At 39.3% G+C, this 27,902-nt stretch overlaps 1 protein-coding gene and 1 long non-coding RNA gene across 2 annotated transcripts in view; both read right to left on the reverse strand.

Annotated features, from left to right (window-relative positions):
* sgk1 (serum/glucocorticoid regulated kinase 1) overlaps positions 1-23,037 on the reverse strand; it is a 34,348-nt gene extending 11,311 nt beyond the window's left edge. Inside the window, exons 1-5 of the mRNA XM_007552962.2 lie at positions 22,615-23,037; positions 22,002-22,191; positions 17,566-17,805; positions 4,850-5,065; positions 1,634-1,697 (exon numbers count right to left, since the gene is read on the reverse strand). Coding sequence (XP_007553024.1) covers positions 1,634-1,697; positions 4,850-5,065; positions 17,566-17,805; positions 22,002-22,139 — 658 coding nt within the window. The 5' untranslated portion in view covers positions 22,140-22,191; positions 22,615-23,037. The remainder of the gene's footprint in view (positions 1-1,633; positions 1,698-4,849; positions 5,066-17,565; positions 17,806-22,001; positions 22,192-22,614) is intronic.
* On the reverse strand, positions 19,404-21,994 carry LOC107836344 (uncharacterized). The gene is made up of 2 exons (XR_001662228.1): positions 21,606-21,994; positions 19,404-21,564 (listed from the first exon to the last, which is right to left on the reverse strand). It is a non-coding gene; the product is annotated as an uncharacterized LOC107836344 (long non-coding RNA).
* Positions 23,038-27,902: the final 4,865 nt, after the last annotated feature.

A 27,902-nucleotide genomic window follows, 5' to 3' on the forward strand; every position in this document is an offset into this window, starting at 1 on the left:
TATATATATAGACTAATTTGTATATATATATATATATATAGAATTGTATTACTGTTATTTTTTTATGTTTCTGTTTTGCTCATATTGTCACACTCATGACTAATTTGTATATATATATATATATATAGAATTGTATTACTGTTATTTTTTTATGTTTCTGTTTTGCTCATATTGTCACACTCATGACTAATTTGTTGTAAATGACTCAAATGTGCGGCACCGTACCTCTTTTAAGCTCTCCTAAAGCCTCTAATTGCTGAACTAGGGTCGACAGAGTGTAGCGGTGTGACTGCAGAGGCCACAGGAGCAGGTTGTCAGCAGCTTCTATAATTGCTTGGATTTCTCTCTACGCTCCAAAAAAAAAAAAAACTCTCTTTACTGACTGGCAGTCCACGGCCAATCTGAAGCACTTTGATCAAAAAGTGTCTCTTGTCACATTTCTTCCAGGGAATGTTCCATGAGGAGTACACAGATCTTAAACTAAAATCGCTGCAGTTGCACAGAGCTACTAGCCCAGTTTTCTGCTCATCAACACTGACACAAATGCAGCTGTGCATTTCAATGTATATTGCTAATGTAGTGTTCACTCACAACGTATGTACTACATCATGTACATGCTGTAGTACATGATGAATAATCAACAATGAAGCCAAATTTAGAAACAATTAACTTATGTTTTCAGCACAATATTTTCTTCTCTGACAGTTTAGTTTTTGTAAAATAATTTTAGATGTCTAAAAACTTGATAGTATTCCTTTTGCCATCAGAAACAACTAGCTAACAGCTTGCAGCAGCAAGTAGGGGAGGGGAAAACTACATTATACTCCATACGATAGCTAACTATATTAATCTTGGCACAGTTTCCAGCAGGTATTAAAACAAGTTTAAACTGCAGAAATGGCCACAACGAAAAATTTTTCTTAGTGGTTCTCAAACTGACTTTTTGAATGCACGATTCACCAACTAGCCAACAGCAAGTAGTTGTCTGATGTAAGTGTAAGTACACACATAATCACACACATTCACAAGCACCAGTGCGTTTCACTCTAGTGCTTGTCCTTTATGGTGGACTGTCTTTTACTCCTAAAGTAGAGTGCCATGGAAAATTAAAGTTCAGTGACTTTACTGCCATTTTGGCAATAAACAGAAATGGACTCTCACCTGGTCGCTCATATCTAGGATAAGCGGCAATGACACCAGTTCACACGCTATCAACAGCTGGACTGGGGTTGTAAACAGAGAAGGTCACTGTGCTTTGTGCAAAATGATCTGTCCTCAGCACTCTGTCTGAAACTACTGCTTTGGCACATTCAACAAAACAAACAGTAATCTGAGGTTTTTTGACAACAGCAATTATCCCAGCAGTTTGGAGGTTGGCTCAGAGGACCAAGTGGTGAAGTAAGATCCAGTCATCGGATTTGGAAGAGAAGTTAACAACATTGCAAGAGCAAAACAAAATAAATGGATCCTTTTAAAACTCAAGGCAAAAAAAAAAAAAAAAAAGTAATTAAACTTGGGGAATGGAAACGGCTGTAGAGTCACACACAGCTTTCAGACAGATGGAAAGAACAAGGTGGGAGGAAAAGGAGGAATTAGAGAACAAAAACAACAGGATTTGTTGCAGAATACTCACTGCTGTCGCCAGGGCAACAGTAGCTGTCCTGCTCTGACTCATTGTGGTAGTACAGGTCCATTGCCTGGGGACAGAAATTAGGAAACTCTAAGAAAAACAATTTATCAAAGTATTCAACACTAAGCATGTATATACTTATCCCAGTAGAATGCATTTTATTGTATAACTGTAACCTAATTTCTGCTTTAAAAAAATATTTGATTTAAAAAAAAAAAAAAGCATAAGACCAGGCACATCAGGAAATTTTTTTCCTGTTTTCCACAGTGCTGGAATGATGGTTTTGTGAATTTTTGAATTCCTCTGAGAAAAAGTAAAGAGCTTTCAGTTTGGGGTGAATTAAAAAGCCTTACTATAGTCCTTTTATAACCATTGCAAAACACTTCAAATTACCAATAACTACACAGTGGACATACGTCCAAGTTGAGGAGAAACAGAAGAAACAATTATTTCTAAAGATATTTTCTTTTTGTAATTCGGTCATAAATAATTTGTGTTAAGCCCTAGAGATCCAGAATAAATCATTTAAAAGCCATCGGGCTGAATTCACTTCAATAAGTCAGTATGTTAATGCAGATTTGCGCTTCGATCACAACTCTACTATTTTCTGAGGTAATGAAATGAGCGCCAACCTTTAAAGAATGACATTTGCTAAGGTAAAAAGTTGGTTCTTTTACAGGTCGACTAATATGAAAGTGAGAAGTTTAAGAGAGAAATCAAAACATGGGGAAATGATTTGCATTTTGTGAAACATCAAGTCATGTCACATCTCTGAAGCAATTTTGCCAATTTTGATGCAACATCTGATGAGAATAGTGATCATTTATTGGAATGTTGAATTCACAGTGTTGAACTATGTTGGGGTAGGTTAAGTTACTTTTGCATGATGTTAGCGAATGTTTTTTTCTTTCATTTTCATAATGAAAGATAACCCTTATCCCCTTACTAAGTTGTTATACAGTTATTATCCAAATTAATCAGAAAATTTTCAGGCATTCAGGGATCCTGCATCCTGAAGTGAATGAATTTTCATCATTTTCACTAATTCTTATTAGGTCATTGCTGTGATATTTGAGTATCCGTATAAATGTTGAGTTGGATGCATGCTGGTACACACAGTGAGCTAAAGCTTTGAGGCTCAAGTTGTGAAATTTCTCAAAAAGAAAAATCCCAAAAATACAACATGGCAGCCTGACTCAGTGATCAAACTGTGTATGATGAAAACAAGGTGCTTCTCCAGGGGTTTCCAGTGCAAGTAAATGGTAAAATGAAAGAAGATTTCAAACTCTAGCTATCTGACAGCTAATTTATCTTTTAATAATTTTAATGAAAACATAGAGCATACTGGTTTGAAAGTGGCTCTCAGAAAGGCACAGAATTAAAAATGTAAAGCAATGTACCGCAGTTATTACTGAGGCCTGCTCCACTTTCCTCTTTTAATCAACATGATTAAACACCCTTCAGGGAATTATCAGTGGTATTTCCATAAAACTGGCCTGATAGGGTTACGATAACACAACACATTGTTTGTTTGTTTTTGTTGGGTTTTTTTAAGATGTTGCTGCTAGTCAACAACTTTCCAAAGTGCGTTGTGTTTGTTTTCAGCTTTAGCCTAGTTTGGGATTCTCCCCAGCAACTCTGTGTGGTTTCCCCTGGGGCTTTTTTCTGAGACAACCTCAGAAGAGGCATGTGTATTGTCTGTTTATGTGCGTGTAGTTTATTTCAGCTTCATCTCTTTGTTCACTTATTCAGTGGTTTGCCGCCAGTCACTTGATTTCCGTTTAAGCTGTGTAGCTAACAGTAGCCTCATTCCTTTATCGATTTTTTTGTTCACATCTCCTTTTTCTGTCATCTATGCCTTCTTTCTTCTCCTTAAATTTACATGAAAATCTAACTAACTATCTTCCGTCTCCACCCCCACCCCAGGTTTCTCTCATGCCCTCTTTCTTTTACTGTTTATCAATTCAGCAGAGGTCTGATGGAGCGGTATCCATAGAGATAGTTATAGAGAGTTAGGAGTTTCTAATCATCAATATTTCATGTCATATTTATTATTCTACAAGAAGACTAACTTTGGCTTTTTTGAGCCAGTAGAGTGTGCATGTTAGAGTTTGCATGAGGATTAATGTAGAGCTCAAGAGAACGCCGGGAAAGTTACAAAACACTAAACAAGGAGATGGAAATGTTTTCCCTGTGCATTTCTTTTCCTTTGGTGCGACTGACGGAAAAAAGAAAATGAAAAATTTGCCTTATGATTAATTTTATATTTTGAATAATTTTTCCTTAACATCATAGTATGACAAACTCTCATCAATGACGTGACACTGTGACTTCCAGAATACCTTAACAAATAGCAAGAGATTCATAAGGGATTTCATGTAGTTTCTAATAAACTCAGAAAAAGTCATGTTTGTTTGATTATTTATCTCTTAACAAAGTTTCTTAGAAATAAATCAAATGTAATTGGAGATCCTGTATGTTCCCCTTCAGATTCTTCCACTTTTATAAGAATCATGGATTTGTGCGTTTTGCAGCAGAGTCGACTACCTGGTTTGTTCCCGAGAAACACTGAAGACTTTCTGTTTAACTGAATATATACAGTTGAATATGTTCTGCAGTAATCTGCTGAATGTATTTGTTTTAGGACATGTCTCTCCTCCCACCTGCATTCATAGTATCCATGGTGACCAGCTGTAGTTTAAACCGATGGGTTTGAATAGGTTCCCATATATTATTGTTTGGTATTTTAACATATGAAGTGTAAAAACAATGACTTTAAGGACCAGAGAACTTTGACTATGTCGGCTTGCTACGCATTTAACTTTAAAGAAATGTCTGAAGAGGACAACTGATGATGTCAACACTTTCTGTCCTGGAATTAGGTATTTGGCTTGTTTAGTATAATTAAGCTCTTGTTGAGTTTTATTGAATAAGATTAAGTTTTATGTAGAAAGAATAGTTTCCTCACCATCAGTGATCATGGTCAATATTCTTCATTAATACATTTATCTTATCTAGCTTTGTTCATGTTTTGGTGCTCTCCAAATATCAACTACGAAACTTTTAATTTCCATCTACAGCTGCTCAGGAGTAATTACACAATACATTCATGTTCCAGTGTAATGGAGCAACACCTACTCAGATATTACCAAGATATGCAAATCTTGAATCATCTTTAGTGTCTCTACTTTTAAGAGTGACTTAATCAGTGTCTTGAACCTGAGTACGTTGACGGGGCTGCCAGCTGTCCTCCATGCCATAGCTGATGTAGGGTCCACTGCAGATGGAGCACTCCAGGATCACCGGGCTGGCCAGGAGGGGCGAGGTGTGAAGCGCCCAGCACTGACAGCCGTCCATGTGAACGTCTGACTCCGCCTCCTTTGGTTTGCCTGCATTCTCGTTGTGGTGGCGGGAGAGCATCCTCCATTTCCGCACCTGCAAATTAGTGGGGAATTATACGTTTTGTTTGCGCTGTAATGCTTTGAACAGAAATATTTTGGAAAATTTGGGAAAATACAAACAGGTGTATTTGGAATATTTATTTACACAAGTCGGATACAAAAAGCCAACAAAACATTATTGTAAGAATGATTATTTGCCCATTACATAACAGCCACTGTGATTTCAATATTTACCTAAATTATAATAGTTTTGAGGGGAAAGAAAAGATTAATGTTCAATCCTGGACAAATCTAGATGTGGAAGTGGTAGATGGTTTTTTTATCCAGTTTCAAATATCCTACCATTAATGTCAGTCCACCTGTTCTTTTATTGAAGGTGTAGATATCAGCCAGTCATGCTAAGTGCAATATACCGCAGCAGATAGAGCAGTAGAGCTCTTCATTAAATTTTCCATTAGTTCTTTATTTCGCATCATGACAGATGGCAAATGTCTAATTATATTGACAATAAATTAAAAGTTAATCATTGCTGCGGCATAATCCGACCCAGACTTTCAGAGTAGTTATAATATTATATACTTGATCAAGCTGAAAACGAGGCAGATGTGTTTGCTGAAGCTTTTTGCATAATGTTAGAACTGTTAATCGTCAAATGTGGAACAAAAATATTATTCAATTGTTAAATATTTGTAAAACTTTCCTTTTTTTTATTGAGATTGGTATTCAGAGTGACTATGAATAAACATTTGTTTACGTATTTTTCAGTTAATACGGTTGACAATTTTTCCTTCAATAGAAAACTCACCTGGCCAGTGACTCTCAAACAAACAAACAAACAAAAAAAACTTTTTACAAGTCGGCTTTAAGTGATTAATTGAATTTGGCAATAGTGTATATATAGCAAGAATATTATTTGAAAGTACAGAAATGAACTGGAATAATATCAATTATTGATATAAATTGGATATAAAATGCCTTACAGTGACATACATCGTGAGTTGCTACTGTAAGATGAACTGAATTAAACTAAATTACATGGGCATGTTTCGCTAGTTTGTATGTTTTTTTTTAAATCTCTGATACCAGCAGAGTCAACGTCCCCACTTCATGAATAAAACATCTTACAGCGACATTTGTTTTGCACAGGAGGCAGTGAGTGAGTCAGTGTCAGGCTCAGCAGTAATCTGCTCCTATGTGACAGCTGCAGTGACACATTCTCCTGAGGACAATCTTCCCACAAGCCTTATTTAATTATTTATTTCCTCAATCACCATTTAGCATGTGTCTGGCAATGTTGACTGAATACATATCACGAGCAGAAACGGAATGTGTCCTTTGAGCACACACTGAAACGCACACATGCACTGAATAGAGATTAGACGAATCTGCCGTACAATATGGGAGAACGGAAGCCGAGGTCAAGGTGTGAATGGCTCTGGAAGAAACCAAATTACATAGCTGGATGTGCCGGTGACCCAGAGCAGCTCTTATGTTTGGTAAAGTGTGTCCTTGGCACAGCGAGCTAACTGCTTCAGAGACTGCAGTCTTATCAAGGCTGCTGCCCCAGCGACCCTCTACATTACCTCTAAAATAGCCTGGGCATACAGTAGGAGTGAGAGAGAATAGTGTGTTGTCTGCCTTCTAGACCAGAATTGCAGCTCAGCTAAAAACTTTTCCTTTTTCTCCCTCGTGCTCATAAATACGACAGGACTGGATGTCAAAGAGAGAGTGATGTGTAGGTGTGTGATTATGTTCCCGCAGAGGTTTCCTGCCATTAAGTGTGAATGAATCATTGGATAGTGTATTAATTGGCTACTTATGATGCAATCTTCAGGGAAACTTTTCAACATTCCTTAATGGGAGCCAAGAAAACAGACACCGAGAGAATAAGTGAACATGTTTGACAGACTCCCCTCTCTGTCAACCCCTTCTTCCTGCCCTTTGACCTTGTTTTCTGCCACCATCAGTGATTAAGTTGCGTAAAACCCTCAAGATCTGTCCTTTAACTTCACAAGCTCATGATGCAATACACGCAGAGGAAATTCTCGTTCTACAGCCAGGATGTCCAAGTTAGATCCACGGCTTCACAAATCAGGGAATGAAAACATTTCCCTCACTCGCACTTCGTTAGAAAATCTTCCTCAGCGCTCTCCAGCCTGGCCTCTTTAAGGTCTATCTGTCTTTATTGCTCATAAGTTGTGAAAACACTTGACGTAAAAAGTCTGACCTTTACCTCCTTTTGGCACAGAGTCAGAAACAGTGCAGGGTAAAGCAGCAATCAGTCCTTAATCACTTATCTAACAGAATGAAAAAGAATAATAAACATTTATTACTTTTTATACTGCGTAAGAGTAAAAATATATAATTTTTATTTCCAAGCTCTTTTCCCAACCATGTCCTTCCTTCCTTGCGCCCTTCCTTCATTCCTCTTTCTTTCCTTCCTTGTATCCTACCTACCCTTTTCCTTCTTTGTCTCATTCCTTTCTTTAATTCTTTTCTAAATTATTTCTTGCTTACTTTTTTCTACCTCAATTCTGTAGTAGAGTCTTTTTTATGTCCTTGCATTTGTCCTTGTACCCTACCTTCATTTACTCATCCCATCATTCTTTGTTTGAAACCTCCCATCCCTCACTGTGTTCTTTCTCATTCTCTCTCTTGTGGATAAGCGAGGAAGCATAAGCAAAGAAGCATAAGTTCTGATTTAGATGGTCCAAATGGAGAAGCAACAGTGAATACACCATGTGCAATGTGGGAGATTAGGCAGCAGAGATGCTGGTAAAAGCCAGTGAAAAAAAAATTAGATTTAAAAAAAACAAGACAGAAAAAGAAATGTAATCCGACAGATGAAGAGGGATGACCAGATGAGCAGGATTCCGAATTCAAGATTGGAAAATCGCATCAAAACTGCTTGTGACTTTGGTTGTTTTTGTGACATGATTACTTTCTTTCATTTTTAAATCTCAGGAAGCTCTAAGACAAAGTTTCTAATAGTTGAGTGTTTGGTGAAAAAGCTGTGTATTCTTTAACACTTACGCGTTTAACGGTAACCGTACTTAAACAATCATTCACTCGGCTGGTTTCTTTGCATGTCATTTGGATGTTAAAGTAGATGCAGCAGCTTTAAATGTCAGTAACGTTTGGGCATGAGACAACTTGTTATTGTGAATCAGAGTGAAATCCCTGCTAACAATGATCGGCTACAGTAGATTACTGCTCAGCATGCAATTCACAAGGAGGCAAATTAGGTCAATTTCAAGCTCAGCTGTCAAGTTTGTTTGATAAACCCCAACCACACAAGCGGTTTATGTAGATTTGTCTCTGGGAGTACAAAAATAAAATTATTACTGGGTAATCAGGCCGCTGTTGCTTGCACTTTAGTGATACAGTAGTTTTGGCTTCATCTCCGAAGCATGGAGATGGAAGATAGTCTCCCAAAGGAGATTAGGACAACAATCATTTCCAAAATCCCTCATAATGATTTTCTTCTAGCCCTTTCTCTTTGTCATTTTGTCATTTTTATTTGGCAATGGCAGATGGACAGAAATGAGGAAGGACTGAACGATGTACGGAAAAGGGAGCAAGGTCAGAGGTTATCTGTGACGTAAAGAGTTTTACATATCGATGCAAATGAACAATGCTGAACCAAGACTTTGAAATCCGTAAACAAATGACAGACTTACAAATATGAGCCATCGTAAGCATCAACAACAACTGTTTGACTGATTCGAAGTTAGCGTCCCAGTCAAAACAAATCAACCACCGGAGCCACTGTGAGAATTTCAAACCTTATTGTCCACAAACAGGACAGTTGAGATCGTTACAATGTAATTGCCATAGATCTTGAAATTCCTGTTTCAACTGTTTGGGATGGTGTCAACACCACAGTTGGACAAGGAAGTCTTTAGAAATAAGTGCACTAAATTTTTTAAAGGTATAAAGTTCACAAGGAGAAAAGTTCAGCTGACTGCGACAGACGATGATGAAATCAAAGGGTTTCAGACATTTTCATTCAAAGGCTGTCAGAAAACAAGAAAGCTTGCATGTTAAGTTCTTTAAAGGATCTGGCAACCCATTTATTCAATCCCACAGATGATTGAGAAAGCATCTAAACCCGCACTCTTGCAAATTTGAAAGTGTTCAAGCTGACAGCAATGATGCACAGCGTCAGAAATGACCTATATTCAGACGCTGGACCTTTTGATTGGTTGCACGTTTCGAAAACAATAGCTGCACAAACACGTTTGATGCTTTAGTTGTAACATATAATCTTTACGCACAATAGGCAATAATGCATACCATCTATCAAATGCCTTTGTCATGAGATTTGCAAGTTTTTTTTGAAGATAGATTTCATTAAAACAAATCTAAAACAAACATCTATTCCTATCCTAGGAACGCCTGGTAGCTGCAGCTGAGCTATTTTGCTATTTTGGTGCAGAATAGGTCTGCCTGTAAAATGCCGCAGCAGCAATGGAAATGAATGGCCTCTCCATATTTAGCTGGTGTATATTTATCTGCTTGGGGTAAAAATGAGAGGTCATGAGATGCTAGTTTCAGTTTACTGCTCAAACCACATTCGTTTTAATGCCAGAAAACTTAACTGGATGAAGGATGAACGTTATGTTTAATGAATGTTAAGCAAGTCCGTTCTCCAGGTCTAGGGAGAGTTATCTAATTAGCATACAAGCCAGTTTCTGAATCGATAGAGAAAGAATATAGTTAGAATGAGACGAAAAAAGAAATAGCGACACAAAAATATAAACGTTGTAATGCATACAAGTTGGATTTTGATTAGACCTGTGGTTTCAACAATAAATTCCTGCAAGCACTGCCAGTAGCTGGAGTTGGGCCAAACTGACACAAGCCTGCTTCACGCTGAAGCTAGGCTGGCACCTCCTCTGTTTTATTACCAAGCAAAGGATTTGAAAGAGTGGGGCTGCTGAGGTTTGTAACAAGGCAAAAAAGGAAGTTCTGAGCCAATTAAATCAACTGTTCACAAAGGCACAAACAGAATTTGGGAATGAAAGGCATTTCGCCCCGATATTGATACAGTATGCATGGCGAGGCAACTTTGTGGAAAGGGATTTTTGGCTCCCTGTACTCTTGCTGTAACTCTAATTGGACCTTGAGGGGCATACCTCCTAATGCCACCTCGCTCCCAGGGCTTACTAAAACCCCTTTTGACAGGAATTCAATTCATGGCAAGCGCCGCTAAAGCTTGAATCCAACTGAGTGACTCTCAGGGCTGCGTGACCTGATAGGTGAAAAAAGAACAACTGATTCAGAAACTGATTTGAAAAGTTTCCAAGCTCGCTGTTATCTTTTTGGCTGTATTTAGAAAAACTACATCGGCCTTGATTTTCCATCCAGTTTTTTAAAGTTCAGCCTTCAACAGGTGATGACTGGAGTACAGAGTTCACGGCCTTACCTGAATAATGTCCAATAATTGGTAACTAGTAAAGCGCCACAATCTAAAATCTGACGCTAAACGCGTCAATCATTTGCTCCATCCAGAAGTGCTTCCTCGCTGATACGGACTTGTAGATTAATTTCGTGACGTCAACAACCAAATCTTGACAGCATAGAAATATAGTCTAATGCACCGCAGAAACATGGAACCTTTTTTCTGAGAAAACTTTACAGCCAGGGTGCAAGACAAGAATTAGAGGATTTATACTTCTGTGGTCTCATTTACATACAAAGACTGATTTAACACCTGACTTGTTTTTCAGCTCCCTAGCATTGCCTTCTTAATCCTTAACAGGATTTTTTTTTCTCCAAATGCAGGTCCAATCTCAAGTCTTTTAGAGCCAGTTTGAGTAAACACAGCGTTATTGGATCGATAAGTCCAACCCCCTGTCTGTATTCTTCAAGGGACAATCCAAATCAAGTACCGGCTCTTTGAAGAACAAAGAGTCAAAGTCCAGAGTCAAGTCTTTGAGTGGAAATTCTAGGGCTTTAATTCAAGTTAAATCCCAGGAATTACTTTATAAATCGGGTTTGTTTGTGAACAATAGATTTTAAAGGCTCATATAAATGTGTTTCCTCCTGACTGTAGCAGCAAGACTCAAGTCCCAGACCTCAAGTCAGAGTTGAGTCTTTATGTCAAGTCTCAAGTTTTGTGACTTAACTAAGACTCAAATCCAAGTCTTAGAGTCGAATCGTTTTGTTTTAATCAGCGCCTAAGAAAGACCTGTTTCAAATAAGTCCATTGAAGATTCAGCTTGTGAGGTTTTTGTGGCTCCCAATGGAGAACAGAGGCGGATGCCATCGAGCTAATCCTGCTGCTTTATCTCTGCGGAGAGCGAGGCACGTGGCCACCTGACTCATTGACATACTTATCATAAATGGACATGACCCACTGATCATCTGCCACCTCATCTGAGCTGGTAGTTTCTGTCCACGAGGACCAAAGTACAAAATCATCAAGCTGACTCGCACAGAACATTAACAAAATTGAGCTTAACTTCACTGACAAACGAGGCACGGCTTTCTAATCTTTAGATTCAGACCCGAGGTTTTATCGCTGCTTTTGACTGAGGATGAATCAAAAGTCATCCACATCTCACAGGGACTCGTGGGAGTAGATAAAAATCTCTGTTCCTCTTGGACACACTCGGCTTCATATTTCTCTCTGGATTTCTCCAGCCTTCATCTTCTCTGCCTCACTTCCTGCCTTCCTTCCGTTCTCCTGCATGACTGACTTTTGGACAGCAAACTCAAATGGGGCCAGAGAAGTTCAGGATTTTCCAAGTACTCTCACTGATTAACACCATCACTCCGTCAATAATTACACCAGGCTACAAAGGCATGCCCTGAAAAATGGCACTGCTGGATAGCTTAGGTAATAGTTATGGCCTTACATAACGTACAGTATAAGATATTACATGATAGGAGGATTTAGTCGGGCTTTTATATAATAAAATGCAGCCTTTTCTACTTTATAAATAGGAAATAGTCGAAAGGCTAGGAGCTACACTCGGGAAAGTGCGAGATAATTAACACTTCAAGCATCCTGTTGCTGCAATTTCTTTGAAAAAAAAAAGTTCTCACAAGGAGTCCTAATTCAGTCAGACATAATGTGTGCATATTTTAAGGTTTAATGCTGCATGCAAAAATTATCTTCCATGTTTACAGTAGAAAAGCATGAATCTGCTCCGACGTGATGAAAATCCATCAAAGCAACGATGCGTGTCAAAATCATATCTCTTCATATTGAATCGCTTTTACATATGCTTCATTGTCTTTTTCAATAGAGTAGAATAAAAATATGTGGTACATTTTTTTTTATTTGCTAAAACTGTAAGCATACGCATGAGCGTACAGACAATAATCAGGAGTAGATTGTCTTTACAGTACAAACAGCAGTGACTAATAGCTAAGTGCAGGTAAATAAGTGGTATGTCACTCCATGTGTTGTTGTGTATATGAGAAAACAGTCATCGTTGTTAAGTAGGGCTCTGTCATCGATAACATAAGTAAAAATATCTGTAGAATTTGGGAACATTCTGCAGTTAAAGCCAATGACACGAACTTTGCCGTCGGGATTTGAGTTTCCAGATTCCTTTCAGAGTCTAAAAACATGTTTATCAGGTTAACCGGACTACTTGCCCAGAAGCTGTTAGTATGCTCCTGCTTGCTAACATGTATGAAGTGCTATTCATTCACATGGAAATATTGTTGTCATGTTGCTTTTCTTTTTCTTTTTTTAAATACCCCACCGACTGTGAAGCTCGGCAGCACCTTTAGATTTGTGGAAAACTGAGGAAAACTCCTCGCAGAGGGGATAGCAAGTCGGGACAAGCAGATCTAACTGAGATTTCATGTTCTTTTTACGTTTTGATCAAGTCCTCATACGGAACAGTGCAGGCTTGACTCAAGAGATTAGTGTCATGGCTACGTTTGCATTGTATTTCTGTGTGTGAGTGTGCATGGCATTCCGGCTGCTGCATACACCGAACACCACAGGATGTTCTTTTCAGGAGGCTTTACGGTGCTTTTATTTCTCTTCATGCTCAAGCAGCAACAGGGCAGATGACAAGGCCTCGTCTTCTGGTTTGGAATAAACTGTCCTCTCAGTTTCTACTGTTTTCTCTTTGTGCGTCTTCCACATCAGCTCTAACGCTACAACCAGACGTTATTCTCTATTTGTCATGATACATTCCCTCCTCTGCTTGCAGCAAACCTTTTCTCCCTGCAGTCACCAAAAGTGTCAGTGGGGTGAAGGCCAAAGAGCAGAGGGTCAAGCTTTATTTTTATTTTTTGTATTTTTAATGTTGTTGACACTTTGTATTTAGAAGAAAAAGATGCTGTGTTGGCTTTCTAATGAGTAGAGAAAGTTGATACTGATATCTATCAGATAGGATTTTTTTTCTCTCCAAACAATAAAAAGCTTATTAAAACTCACCAAAATTCTGATTTCAGTGAGTATTTATTTTTTAATCAGTTCTTTCCTCTCTGTGGATTCGAGGCAAATTAAATTCCAGTTCATATGCAGGTCCCAGGTCCTCTGGCAGCCGTCCACAACAACAGCACATCCGCTGCCAAGTGCTGATTAAAAAATTACTAATTCTTGTCTCACAAGCAGAAAAGCCACACCAAGCAAAGCAAGGTAATAAAAAAACAAAAAACAAAAAGAAAAACCTGCTTTCATCACCAAGTGCCTATCAGAAACATTGTTAAATCTGCGACTTTTTGACAGCGACAATTCACCTTGATGGGCTGATAAATCACACGATGAAACCTCGCTCATTTGCATCTGAGCCAGGATGCGGGTGGCCTCCATCAGGGCAAAGCAGAGACTTGCATGCAAGTAAAATTACTTTCAGGCTCCTCAGGTGTTTACTAAACCATTTATAGGGGGAAGGGTCGGGTTGACTTGCAAAATCTTTTGATAGAACATTTAAAGATGCAATATTGTGTTTACGAAACACCGTGTTGATGTACAACATATGACATGTAGTATTTGGGAATAAAGTGCAATATCAGATGAGGACATCTACTCTGACTGCCACTGTGTTAGATAAATATGTGGCTGTCAATCATTCATCAGGCCTTTTCTTCAGAGTTTCACACAATGCTTCTATTGCACTCTAGATCAGTGGTTCTTCACCTGGGTTCGATCAGTCGGTCTCAGGGGTTCGGCGGAGCCTCTGCCGCGGAGGTAAAGACACACTGTGTAAAGTCGTGATGACGCCCCGTTTTGCCATCACTTGCTCCAGAGGATCACGTTACATTGCTTAGCCAATCAGTGCTGCGGGAAGGAGTTCCACTCTCAGCATGGATTTGAACTTGTGTCTTTAATTACTTCAGTGAAGCTCACCGTTTTTACCAAATTCTGTAGTCTAAATCTGCTCCTTAGTCACATCTTTTCGGGGTTGGTACTGCCTCTAGTGGCGTGGGGGAGGTAATACAACTAATATAATTACATTAATAAATCAGAATACCGCAAATTATTTTCTGTGTGGGAGGGGTTCGGTGAATGCGCATATGAGACTGGGGGGTTCGGTACCTCAAAAAAGGTTAAGAACCACTGCTCTAGAGCAAAGAATCACCGCTGGGTTCTCTGTGCAGGGTGTTCTAACCTCAACGCAACACCCCGTATTTCTGCAGACCAATAAGTTATTTTCTCAGATAAGAGACGCTGTGGACAGATTCATCAATTTTGAAGGGACAGATTAAGATTTTTTGAAGTGAGTATCTGTCAAAAGGCTATGAGTGGTTCATATAATTCCTCCAACTCGCTTGACATCTTTATTATTTAATACAAGTCCAAATGAATGGATGGATTTTTGAATGGATGGTAATTTTAAACTATCTCAGAGTATTCTAGATAGTAAGCCATATCAGAAATCACATCAAAGAGGGCCATCTTATAACCACAAAGAGATCAAAAATTTAATTGCTGTTTATCCAAATGCAGCTTGAAGGACGTCAGCATTGTCCTTGTGTTTTTGCTTTGGGTGGTCATTTACGTGGAAGCTTTTTGTGTAAAACTTGTACTAAGAACAGTACACGCACTGGAGACACCCGAGTAATTAACTAACAGAAAAATAAGAGAGTGTAGAAATCAGCTAAATTTGTTCCCTTTAACCTACTCCCTCGAATTAGCATTGTTTTTTTTTATGCTGCTTTACTTGAATACTATAGGCAGTCACTCTGGAAATATTTTTGCATGTTTCTTTCCTCAATGTGGCGTTTCACAAAGGAAGATTGTTGGAGGGACACTGCCTCCAACCTCTTTTGTTGGTAAATAATACCTGTAAATAACCACAAAATGTGATGACTGTTTAAAGACTCATAAAATTGCCACTGCAATTTTTGATATTCAAATTGTTTTGATATGGGAAAAGTCCTCTCTGGATTTTGGCCTCTCTCAATGTAGCCATTAGCTTCAACTGCTGATACTCCGGATTTAGAAAAAAAACAAATACTACTAGCAGGCTAGTAGACAAACATACCTGCTAGTAGTATTCAGAGCCCCATTAAAAAAATGCTTTACAGTTGCTTTGGTAAAACACATGGTACTGTGTGATGTAGAAGAAGCTACCCACTTGCCACAAAAAGAAAATGGAAAGTGGAGTAAAATGGAATGAAAATTGATTTCCTCAAACACCTTACACCGTCTCATGCAACACATCTCGTATTTACTCCGAAAGAGTTTTGCTTATAGCCTCAATGGGATGGTGATGACTCATTCCCTCATAAAGCCCAGGAAACTGGAAAAACACACACAGACACAAAGGCCGGAGTGAACTGACGGGTGCAGCGAGTGACAAGCAGAAGGTTAGCTGCAGCCAGATCATGGTGACATTACGGTAACGTGTGTTAAAGCAAGGCATTTGTTGACAGTTCCAGCGTTTTTGGCTGGACTCAGTCGTCCCGCTGTCAACTTTAGATGCACTCGCCAACTGTGGGCAACAGTAAGCCTCAGTATTTTGTTTGCTTTAGTTTTTTGGGTTTTTTTGCATTACATAACAGCAATCATGGTGCCACCTAAAGACAAGACAAAGAGAAACAAAGCAATTTCTAGAATCCTTTTATTACCCACTCCTTCCCTGGCTTCTTTCTTGCGATGTTGATGTTAACTGAAACGACTGAAATTATGGCGTTACAAAACTTTTCCACCTGCAGACCAGAGGCGGAAAATTATTGTGTGTTCAAACAGCAGGTGAGTGGGTAGCCGCTCCCGCTGCATCACAGACAATGAATTAGGGCATGATGTCCTGATAATCCTTGATAGACTGTACCTTCTACATTTTGTTAAATATTATTTAAAGGCAAGTACAACAAGTTCCACGGTCACTAAAGCTATCACAAGGCATCATCAAAGATTAATTCACCTATGAGGAGTGGGATGTTTGAAAAAAAAAGAAGAGCAATAACATAATCAGCTGGAGTCTTGGCTGAGATCTTTAGGAGTTAGTATGTTGTTCCTGTGCCTGCTGTTGCCTCCTGCGGTCTCACAACATGCATTCTGGAGTAAATGGAGATTATACACTTTTTTTAGCACATAAAACAGTCTGCTATGCACCGCCTCACCTCCTTGATGGAGACTGCATGCATAAGAGACTATTTGAATCTGCATCACATAAATAATTTGATATAGTTACATAAAGAAGAATAATTTAAATACAAAATGCATGTGGTTTTGACTGTTTTTTTAATATTATTATTTTGTAGTGTAACTGTTTGTTCATAGTTCAAATATTTATTCAAACACTTTCCTACACTCTGTCACTGTAATGAGGCAATCCGATCCTACAGAACTTTAAGATTTGCTGGATGTTCGTGTACCAGTATTTCAAAGAATATGAAGTCATCATTTTAAATACTATTATCCATCATTCAGTTTAATTGTACTTCACATCCTTTTTCAATTATTCCAATGGCAACTTGGCCCAGTTGACATGAAAGATCGTGACCACGGATTCAACCCACATTGCTTTTGACCAGACCTCTGTAAAACTTTCACTGTGATATGGTTTGAGCCAATCAAAGTTGTACTTGTTGGGGTGCTTTGGAGAACTGTCCCCCTGTATAATTAGCAAAATAGTCCCTTAGCATCACACTACCAACACCATGTTTGACTGCAGGTATGTTTTATATTAGCACTGAAGAAAAATGAGAGTTGAAGGACTCTTTAGAACTCAGAGTTCAATCTTCTTGTTGCTTCAAATTACTATAAGCTGTATTAAGAGTCAGAAATGGCTAAATTTATAAATAAAACCAAGCTATAGCCGATGAAAGATTTTGTGCAAAACTCTTCAGAAAACATGAATTCGCTGAATGAGAACACTAAGGTTTGTGGAAAATTGGAGGAAGCCTACAGAAAGTTTTCAGGTACGCTGTGGTAAAAAACCCAGAAGTAGTTTAAAAATATTACATCCTATTCTGCTTTCAGGGCTGTGGTTTGAAATGACCCAGCAAAGTAAAAGCTAGAGATAGCATGTCAGAGTGACATCACGAAATGGTTGTGACACATACAGAGACATGGTGACACAAACATTGTCCGCTGTTTGTATATATTTTTACCTTGCAGCTTTTGCCTTTCTCATGTCCGCTGGGTTGTCCAGTTTTGGTGCAGGGGGAGCAGAGCTCCTGGTGGTAATAATGGCATCCCTGCAGGCCTGCGTAGTGGCAGCAGCCGTACGGCGAGGGGAAGTGCGTGTACCACAGGTCCTCAGCCAGGGGACACCTTGGACACGCATAGAGAAGATTTTTCCCCTGGGTTTTCTCCACGCTCACTTTGGGGTTCCTCATCCACCTCCGAACCTACGCAGGAAACGGTAATATTAATTCAGCTCTGTTTGTTTGATTTTACTTTGACTTGTCTTCTCCTGTCGCACACAAACCCAAACACACACACACACACACACACATGCAGTCAGCCTAGCCAGCTGCAGTGTGTGATCAAGGTCAAAAGAGTTGCTATTTCAAATTACACGTTTGCTCAGGAGGGTCACACAGACATACTTGAAAGAGGTACCACTAGGCCCTGCCAGATGGAAAAACACACATGAATTACTGAACCATTATACTCTGATAATCATTAGATATACTTCTGTTGGGTCCACACTACAAATGGATCTGCAGGCATGCACTGCCAGCAAACTGTATACACCCAGCACAGTTGCAGGTCAGTCATTGAGAAACAATGCAAATAGTACACAGTGAGTCAGCTTTTTCCCCAGCACTGCTGCCACTTCTTGTAAATATAAAAAAAAAAAAAAAACAAAAAAAACAGCAAAAGTGCATAGTTGAGTGTGGGCAAGTGTGTGCAGTTTTAAAGGAAAGATACAGTGGAAGTGAAGAGGAGCCAGACAAAAACAGAAGCACATGACTGACAGAGGAGAGAAAGGTCTTTTAGAAAGAGACTCTGAGAAAACTCATCATGCTGCGCGTGTTGAGCACTGAGTAAACACACACCGTGGGGCTGTGGCCTGTGTGTGACGGAGCAAGTTCAGACAGCTGAGACTCACACATGCACACACGCACGCACAAAACACACTGAGATTAAGTGCCCAAAGTCAAGGGTAGCCAGACAGCATGTCAAGACCTGTTGGGTCTAGAGGAAGAAGAACAATCCTGAAAAAACAAGCCAGCAGGTGAAAGCAAAAATAACAGGAGTGGCAAGGAAAACAAACCGATGTTAAGAATCTCCAGAAAGACATAAGCACGAGTCCTGAAACTTCATTTCAAATATCATACACAAAAAGGTGATCTGCTCTACCTTGAACAAAGTTGTGCATTGTTGTAAAGTAGAAGGAAAATTCACCATGGCTTTTAAAACATTTTACATGTGGAAATCTTAAAAGTGTGGCATGTATTTGGACCTAGCCCACATGGTACCGTTAGCAGTTTGAGGTGTTTTAGGGGCTGTATTTGTCAGTTGTCTCATCTAGAGGCAAAACTGCTTAAGTTCAGCCAGTTTTCACACACAAAATCCCACTCAGATAAATATGTTTGTTCTTGTACCATGACAAATTGTGGGAAAAAAAGTTAACTTTTTGATCGCTTTTGAAAAACAAAACACAGAGATCATTTAAACCTAACAAATTAGCCACAGTCACACCACAAAAAAAGCCAAAATCGCTGATGTCATCTCAACAGGAGTATTTCTCAAATTGCTCACCTTCGTCACAGCTTCAAACATTACATGCATCATCATCCTCCTGTCTGTTGAAGTGTCCAGGTCCAAAAATGACCAATGAAAACATTCTCATTCAATCAGATATATTGATATTTTAGATTTCTTTTTATAGTTTCTCTTTTGTTGCAACAGAGATATAGAGGATCCAGTCTGGACTCCTGCTCACATCCTTGTGCCTAATTAGGGTTGTGAGCTCATGCTTGGCTGAAAGCTTCCAGGCTTTTTTTTTTACCCTTGTCCTCAGGATGAAGTTCAATCCAAACTGATCATTAAATAGATTGATAGGCTGAAAGACAGGGACGGACAGCCAGACAGACAAACACGCAGACAGACACACACAGACCTGATGCACTTTGGGATCTTGTTCAAGACAAACACATGCTTTCTTGTTTGCTCAGGGGAGAACAGACATTATGGAGTGAATGCATCAAGTCCACGCACTTTCCACAAGCTTGGAGTAATATTAGTCGCTTCCTTCCTATTACCACTTGAGGTCAAGAAGCTCTGTTTGATCTCAGCAGTAAATTATTCAGATTAGGGAAAGCAAGAGCTGCGCTGCTTGTCAAGCCCGGTATAATTACAGCATGCAGCACTCTTCAGCTCATCAGCTAAACAAGCCTCTGGCCGACCAATGTGTTGCCTCACTTTTTCGACAGTCAACACTGTTTATTTCATTATATATATCTTCAATATGAAACCCTCAAATATAAAGACACTACTTCTGCTGTTTATTTAATGAATTTGTATTAGATTTTACATGGTATGACATAACAAATTCCTCCCCAACAAAATGAAACTTTTATGAGAAACTACAAGGCACGAAGTGTTTACAACAGAGCCGAAACAAGCTGTTAAATTTTATCATCTGGTTTAAGAAACAGCACAGAGGACAGAAGAACCGTATAAATGTAGAAAGACTCAAAGGAAAAAAAAAAAAAAAAAAAGTTATCATTGCATTTGGTAATGGCAGCTGAAATACATAATGAGGAGGTTTTCTTATGTGTTTGTTTCCTTGGTTTTGCAAAAGAGTTTCACGTTGTTAATCTTTTCCCTCCTGAAAGCCTGAGCTAAACAATGTAATTTTGTTGTTGTCGCTAAGGCCGGAGGATCCAGAGGACAGCTGGTTGGGTTCACTTTTTAATGAGGAGGCTTTTTTTTTTATTTTATTTTTTTTACCACTGGCGACATTTTAAGACAAAAAAAACATGCGACAACAAAGAGAGAATGCGTCCTCAATTATGAGATGTTTCTGTCATATAAAGATGAAGCTTATTTTTTTTCTAAGTTTTTGATGTTTTCTCTGAATGTCCATTTAAGTTGTCACATGGCCACCGCAGTTGTTTCTCATCTAAGCCTATTTGGCCTCTTACATAAGCAGGGACAAGTGTGGCAGTGGTCTGGTATAAAAAGTATCCACACCACTTGATATGTTCCACATTTTGTCACATTGTGACCACACCCTTCAGTGTATTTTATTAAGCTTTTATATAAGAGACAAACACAAAAGAAATACATTTTTTTGTATACCAGGAAAGAAAACTGTTCTCACATTTTCTTGAGTTAGTCCTTTGTACCAGAATATTTCCCACATTTATGAGTGTAACTTTTTTAGGGTATGCCTTCACCATTTTTGCACATGTAAGGACTGGAATTTAATTACATAATAAGAGTCTGTAATCAGGTTCTCAGTTATTCATTTCATTCTTTGATCTAAGCTTCTCCATTGCAGTTCTGACGGTTTTGGTTCCTGCCTCAAGTTTGTTACAAAAGAAATCATTCCCATGGCATAATTATGCCACCACCATGTTTCACATTAGGGATGGGTCCTTGGGATTGATGGTCAGTGTTAATTCTACCTTGTGCAACATTTTGCATTAAGATGCACCATTCATATATTTGCTCTGTCTCCTTCTTGGCTTGTGGCAAACCGGAAATAGGACTTCTTCTGGCTTTCTTATCACTACTCGTTCTTAAATCCCAAACTGGTAGATTAAGCTAAAAATATTTTTTTCTTGTTGACCAATTCTCGTCTGTGAGCTCCAGATCCCTGCAACTCCTCCAGAGTTACCATGAGCATTTGTACTGTTTCTATCTTCGATTTTGTTCATGCTGTTCAAATTTTTTTGTTTGAGGAACTGAACAGAGCTCTGTGAGAGGCTCAAGGCTTGAACATTGTTTTATGATCTATTCCTGTTTTACACCTTAAACTCCACAACTGTCTTCCTAATATGTGCTGTGCTCTGTGTTGAGATTAACAGACAGATGCTTTGGTATCTTCCACAATTTAGCAGGAGCAATAGATTAAAGAGGGCTCCAACAAGCCATCATTTTCAGCATTTAACTGTGAAGAAATTCTAAATTTTGCTAAAGCTATTTCTCGACTTTTTATTTTATTTTTTATGCTGAGCCATTAAAAAACCACCAAACAAGCTAACTAAAACATCATTACATGCAGACTGGGAACATTTAGGAAACCGGGACAACACAGCAGCATCATGTTCTGGATGGTCCAAAACAGGCTGAACTGAAGGATTTTCACACTTGTTAATCCTACAGCGACTGTGGAGCGCGCGCACACATGCTAGGACACACACACCCTCACACACACTGTGCACACAGACACAGAGGGAATCCAATCTTTCGCCCGATTAGAGTGGCTTAGCTCTGACTATGACATCATCTCTGGCACGCACACGCAAACACACACACACACACACACACACACGCACACACGCAGACAGAGATGGATTGGGAACAGCTGCATGTATAGGTGCCTGAAATAGCAAACTTACAAAAATCATCCCCAAAAAAGACTCACCTTTCTCTTGACAAACTGAAAAGCGGAACACTTCTTAAAGGAGAAGGCAGTTTTCTCTCCTCCTCCTCCTCCAACTCCTCCACCTCCTCCTCCGCCACCGCCACCACCTCCTCCTCCTCCTCCGTTAACCATCTTCATGGCCGACACCGGCACTCCACTTGTCTCCGTAGATCCCAGGGTGACGGGAGGACTGGCAGGGAGCAAGAGAGAGAATGTTTAAAGCACCAGGGAGAGAACAAGGGACAAAACATGGGAGAGATTCTGTGTGGCAATAAAAAAAAAAACATACACAAGAGAGTGAGACAGGAAAAGGTGGAAAAGGCATTTGGAGCAGAATGAAAGAGAGGGGGACAGGATGCTGCAATTAGTGTTCTATTACTGGAAAAGCAACAAAGACGGGAAAAAACAAGGATAAAAGATGAACAGAGAGAAAAAGGTAAGGTGATAACTGGTCACACACATGGAGATTGATGGAGAGGAAGCAAGTGTTGTTTACCGAAGTAAACAAACACACTCAAAGCATCTCTGAACTGTTCTAATGTGCAAAGTTTATGCATCTTTTTGCTCGGCGCATCACTCAGGAATGTGCCGTCATGCCCACCTCCCTCTGTACCTTTCTGCTGTTGTTTCTGCTGATTCCACTGGTCCCACTGCAGCCTTTTTTTGTTTTGTTGTGGAGAGTCTCAAACGGGGAGAAGCGAGTCCTCTCGTCAGGTTACAGGTGTCCCCTTCAGTTTCCTGCCTCAACTAAGTCTTCATTCCCAAAGACAGACCAAGAGAGAGAAGAGAGAGCGAGAGAGAGAGAGAGAGAGAGAGAGAGAGACGAGATGAGGTTGCTGTTCAACGAAAACATGCCACTGAGTGGAACGTGTGTGCGCGAGTGTGTGTGTCATCAGCGGTGCAACAGCTTGAGATGCACCGTGGGTGAACGATCTGAGAAGGAGAAGTCAGGAGGCGTGTGTGGGTGCATGATGAGGGGAGGATGATGTGTCCAGTTGCAGTGCTGCTACTTTATCAATGAAAGGCTCTGCAGTGAGAAGCTGCTGCCTCCTCTCTCCTCCCTCCCCTCCTCTCCTCTCCCTCCATCCTGCCTCATCACTGTTCCTCATCTCCACCTCGCCCTCCCCACTTCCCCTCCAACCCCCCCACTCATCATTCCTCTGCAGTTGAGGTTAGCTCCTCCCGTTTTCTCTCCATCCATCCATCGCTCTGTCACACCTCGTTCTTCTGAGGTCTTCTCCCTCTTGGCTAAAATTGTCCCAGCCGAGGACTACAGAGAACAGTGAGACCTGTATTTTGCCCGCTCTTCACGCTAACTCTGCGAAGGCTTAACGCACAGAGAGAACATTTTAATCATGCTTCATCTGATTTGCTCCAGCTGGGCTTGAGCTCTGGCCGCCGGCCCCGTAACGTAACACTTTAACTTTCCTCATTCGACATCCCACGAGAATGATTCCTTGTTCTGGTTGTACATGTTTGAAGAAGTGCTGGGTGTTTGGCTGAGGATCAAATAATATACAAAAAAAGTTACGTTTTTTTTTTTTTTAACCCTTCATACTTTGTCAGAACTCTCAGCAGTATCTGTAAGTTGTATTAAAGATGCAAGATTTTAAATTGATTGATTGTTTAGCCCCTTCTTCTGTGTTCATCTCAGTGTGTTTTTATGCTTTATTTAATACCACGGTGCGTCTCTGTCTCTGATGATGTAGACATGGATATTATTTTAAAAATGTTTGACACAACATGACACAAAGTTTTACTTTGCTATTGTTTTGATATATTCCTGTTGAGGGGTTGTTTCCATTATGGGTTTTTTTTGTGTGATTTTGTTGTGTTATTGTAGCACATTATAGCGTAATATGTTTTATTAGCACTATCCTAGTTTATCTGAAACTAAATTTCTGCATTTGATGACATAGGGGGAATAATAAAATGCAATCACTGTCCCTCCACTCAGTCTAAATTAAACAGTAGTCTGCAGCATGTGTTGACCTTTCAACTGGAATAAATTTAGTACTCGCTAGGCGAGTCAATTTCTTTTAGCTTCATATGAAAGACATATTCCTGCCTTTTGAGTGAAAACATTGACCGGGCAGTGCTCTGGTAGTATAACTTTAAATGTAAAAACAAGCTTATTGTGAAGAACTAATGTTTTTATTTCCAATTTATGATTTACTATCAACATTTGCTTCAGCTGCTGCTGTTATATAGCTTCATTAAATTCTGCTATCACCACCAAAATGATGGACTTTTTCAAAACAAAAAAAAAAAAAAGGTATTAAGAGGAAAATGAGAAATAAACCTGGCTCAGGAATTTCTACACAGTAGAAGTAATAATAATTTTTAAAAAATCACACCTTTAAATTTGTGCCTCATTTCATGAAGTCTCTTGAATAAAGGAGAAAAAAACCAGCATGCTTCGCATAAAAACACCAGTGGAATGCTTCACTGAGACCAGTCAGGAGGATCAAGACAACAACCTAGTTTGGGCTCTGGGGTGCTATTACATAGTCTGACAGCAGCACAGCCTTACATAATCACAACAGATTCTCTCTCAACTGTTTAGCTGCATTGCACATGAATAATTCTGTGATCTCAGAAAAGATTCGTAGCAGCTCTGGTGAAATAAAAAAAAAACAAAAAACGTAGCTACTGAATAATTAATTGCAGATTCTGCTAAATGTTACACACCAGTTGAAAAATCAATAAATCATAGCTTTTCTTCAAACTCATACAGGTGTGATAAAGTGTTATAAATAGCTGGAGCCTCGTGAAAAATAAAGGGTACAAATTGAAAGCTACATTTACATGTGAGAGGATTTTGATTTGTGTGAATGTCTGATGCTTTCTTCACTCTGATGTTCAGACACTTTAAGTCTGGGAAGCCAAGTGAGGCTGTTTGATGGTCAGAAATAGCACAGACCTGTAATCTGAGGCGGCTAATGAGCTCCACAGGGTATGTGCTTATCATTTAAAGAACAACAATACAGCTTATTTTCATTTGCCTTTTTGGTGGGAAAAAAAATATTAACTAAATCAACTTAAAGCCTTAACAACAATAACTGCGCAAACAAATAATGTGGAAATTATGGAAATTATTAAGTGCCAGCTTTGCATGATTTTGTAAATTATGACAATTTAATGCAAAGTTTGAATTTTTAATGGACTTTCAATGCAACTTTTAGAGCAACTTTGCATTAAAAGTGTCATTATTTACCGAATGACACTTCATGACAACTGTCATAAACATTCATAAAGACTTCCCTATGTTCATGACAGATGTTAATGACAGAGTCATGTCAGTCTTATGCACACCCCTTCAAATAAAGTGTTAAGTGAAGTTTAGGATTGTTCTCTTTGTCAAGTGGGGGTTTCTGTGAAGCTGGTGCCTATCCTGCAAAAGTTATTTTGCAGGATAGGCACCTTTTGTAATTAAACGAGTTCTGAGAACAGAGCGTGTAAAGCATTTTGAGTCAAAGCAATTGTCTGAAATAAAAATAACAATATAACAAGTTAATTCATTTCTCAAATTAATCGATGAAGCAAAACTGATTCGTTACACATAAAGTGATACATTCCTGGTGTTATTTGGATGATTATTGGTTATTTTCAGTGAAAAAAATTATGAAAATTAAGTAATGAAAAATAATCATTGGAAATAACGATTATTTCTAACCATAGTCAATAAGTTTAAATGTAACATGAAACCAGTGAAAAATGATCTTAGAGTACTAACAAGTATCCTCTTTGTGGTAAAGACACTCAATTTGTGATTGGTCTGCCTTAGCGTTAATTACTGCATCACTGCAGGGCGACATGGAAGCGATCAGACTGTGTTACTGGTTGATGAATGCCCTTTTATCTGATTTTTTTTAGAGGCACAACAGTCCTGTCATTTTTCTTCTCAGCCTGGATAAAAGCCTGGTGTTTTAGCTCAGGAGAGGCTCGCGCCCAGCACATTTGACGCTACTCGTCTTCGTTTTGAAAATTCTGCGCAAGCAACGTTGACAGGATGCCACACCTCTGGTACCAGTTCAGCAGCACTCCTGCTGCAGTGATAACAGTTTTCTTTTTAAAACAAAAAAACAAAAACAACAACATTTTAAGTGCAAGCCTAATTAAACTTGTGAACTTCTTTCTTTCCGTCATTTCTCATATGTTTGTCTTTGGCCTCTGAGGTGTCTGCGGTGCGTAAAGCACAGCTGATTCCCACGCCTCCTTGACTTCTGCTCATCTGCTTAGAAAAGCACCGTCTCACAGAGGGTGAATCTTTTCTGGGCACGAACCGGCTGACCACTGACATGCGGTGGTGAGCTCATAATTTGGCAGTGATACCCAGACCATGTGACCCCCCCTCCCCTCCGTATACCGTTTGTACTGTTCTCTGAAACACATTCCTCCTTTTTTTCCCCACCCCTCACTGTCTTCCACTTTAAAGGGAATATCATAAATTAACCATAGTTTTACTCTGCACCAAAAAAAGGTCTACATACACAGTTTTTCTCCCCTCACTGAAAATAGAAGTAATAATTTTTGTGCTTTTGCACCAAAGGAAAAAAAAAGAAAGAACCTGATTTCATCTGATGTGACTTACTGTGGAAAAAAATAAATAAATAAATAAAAACGCATATGTTTTCAAAAAGAAGTACTTGGTTTGCACAGGAGATATTCCTCACAAACCCACAGTGCTGGGTTGGGTGTGAATGATCTGCAGAAAGAAAAGGCGTTGAAACGACACAGGAAACGGAGGCATGTTGTATAGGAAGAAAAAAAAACGTGTGAGGGTATCAGTATGCGAGTAAGTGCAGAATTTCCTGAGTCAAGCAAGTAAACAATATTTATTCACTTTGACAACTACATCTGAATAATAAATAGGGCGATGAGCACAATTTTGTGTGTCAGTATCTGCTTAAAGTGTGTGTGTGGATATGATTTTCAGTCTCTGTCATACCTTTTAATTAGGTGTAATCTGCCTCAAGGTTCTCCCAGGGTGTAAGCTCGAGCTTTCTGAATCTATCATTGTCTAATGAGCTTTATACACACAGCCACGAGTGCAGACGTGTGTGTGCGTATGCGTGTGTGTGTCTATGAGATGTGTGGGAGTTTGGAGAGAACCTGCTTGCAAAAACAGGAACGGTCTGAATCTCGTGGAGAAAGAGAGAGGTACTCGCACGTGCCAGGGGTTGTGGTGGGGAATTGTTTTTATTCACTGGCCACACTCCCAAGCTGTGTTGGTGCGCGAGTGTGTTGTTTTGTGTGGGAGAAAGTGCAGCCGCGATCTCCCGATGGGACTGACAATGCTGCAGTGCTGAGCAAAGGAGACAGAAGGAAAGAGCTGAAGAGCCAATTAGATTGGTTCACGAGCTGACAATCATCCCAGAGCTCGCTCGGCTAAAACCAGAGCAACGCTCAGCTTGTGACAGCCTTTTTTTGTTTTTTTTTTTACGTTTGTGAGGTTTTTATTTGGCATGACACTCATGAATTTAATCTTTTTCTTCTGTGCTTATTGGGAGCGAGGAGTCCTGTTAAAATTAATTTCACTCAAAAAATGAAGACACAAAACAAAAGGTGTTTGTTTCTGCAGAATAACACGTAGCAAATACTACGTAAATACTATGGATGGATGGATGGATGGATGAAATGTTCCTTTAGTTTAAGAAAAGTTTGTTTCCTTAACGAAAACGTGTCTAAAATAGGGTTATTTGATTCTGGTTGGTAAAATTATCTTACTGTATAGTTAAAATCAGTGCTGAACATAAACTAATGCTAGGTAATCTGCAGACAATAAATTATGACAGCCCGTCTAGGCTGTCATTTTTTACTTCTGATGAAACAGAAGTAAAAAAGAAAATCTCATTTATATGTCTTTATTTTAAAAGCCAAGTCATGTGGTTGGCAGCA

This window comes from Poecilia formosa, unplaced genomic scaffold (assembly GCF_000485575.1).
Source record: "Poecilia formosa unplaced genomic scaffold, Poecilia_formosa-5.1.2 Scaffold53, whole genome shotgun sequence".
Classification (NCBI taxonomy): domain Eukaryota; kingdom Metazoa; phylum Chordata; class Actinopteri; order Cyprinodontiformes; family Poeciliidae; genus Poecilia; species Poecilia formosa.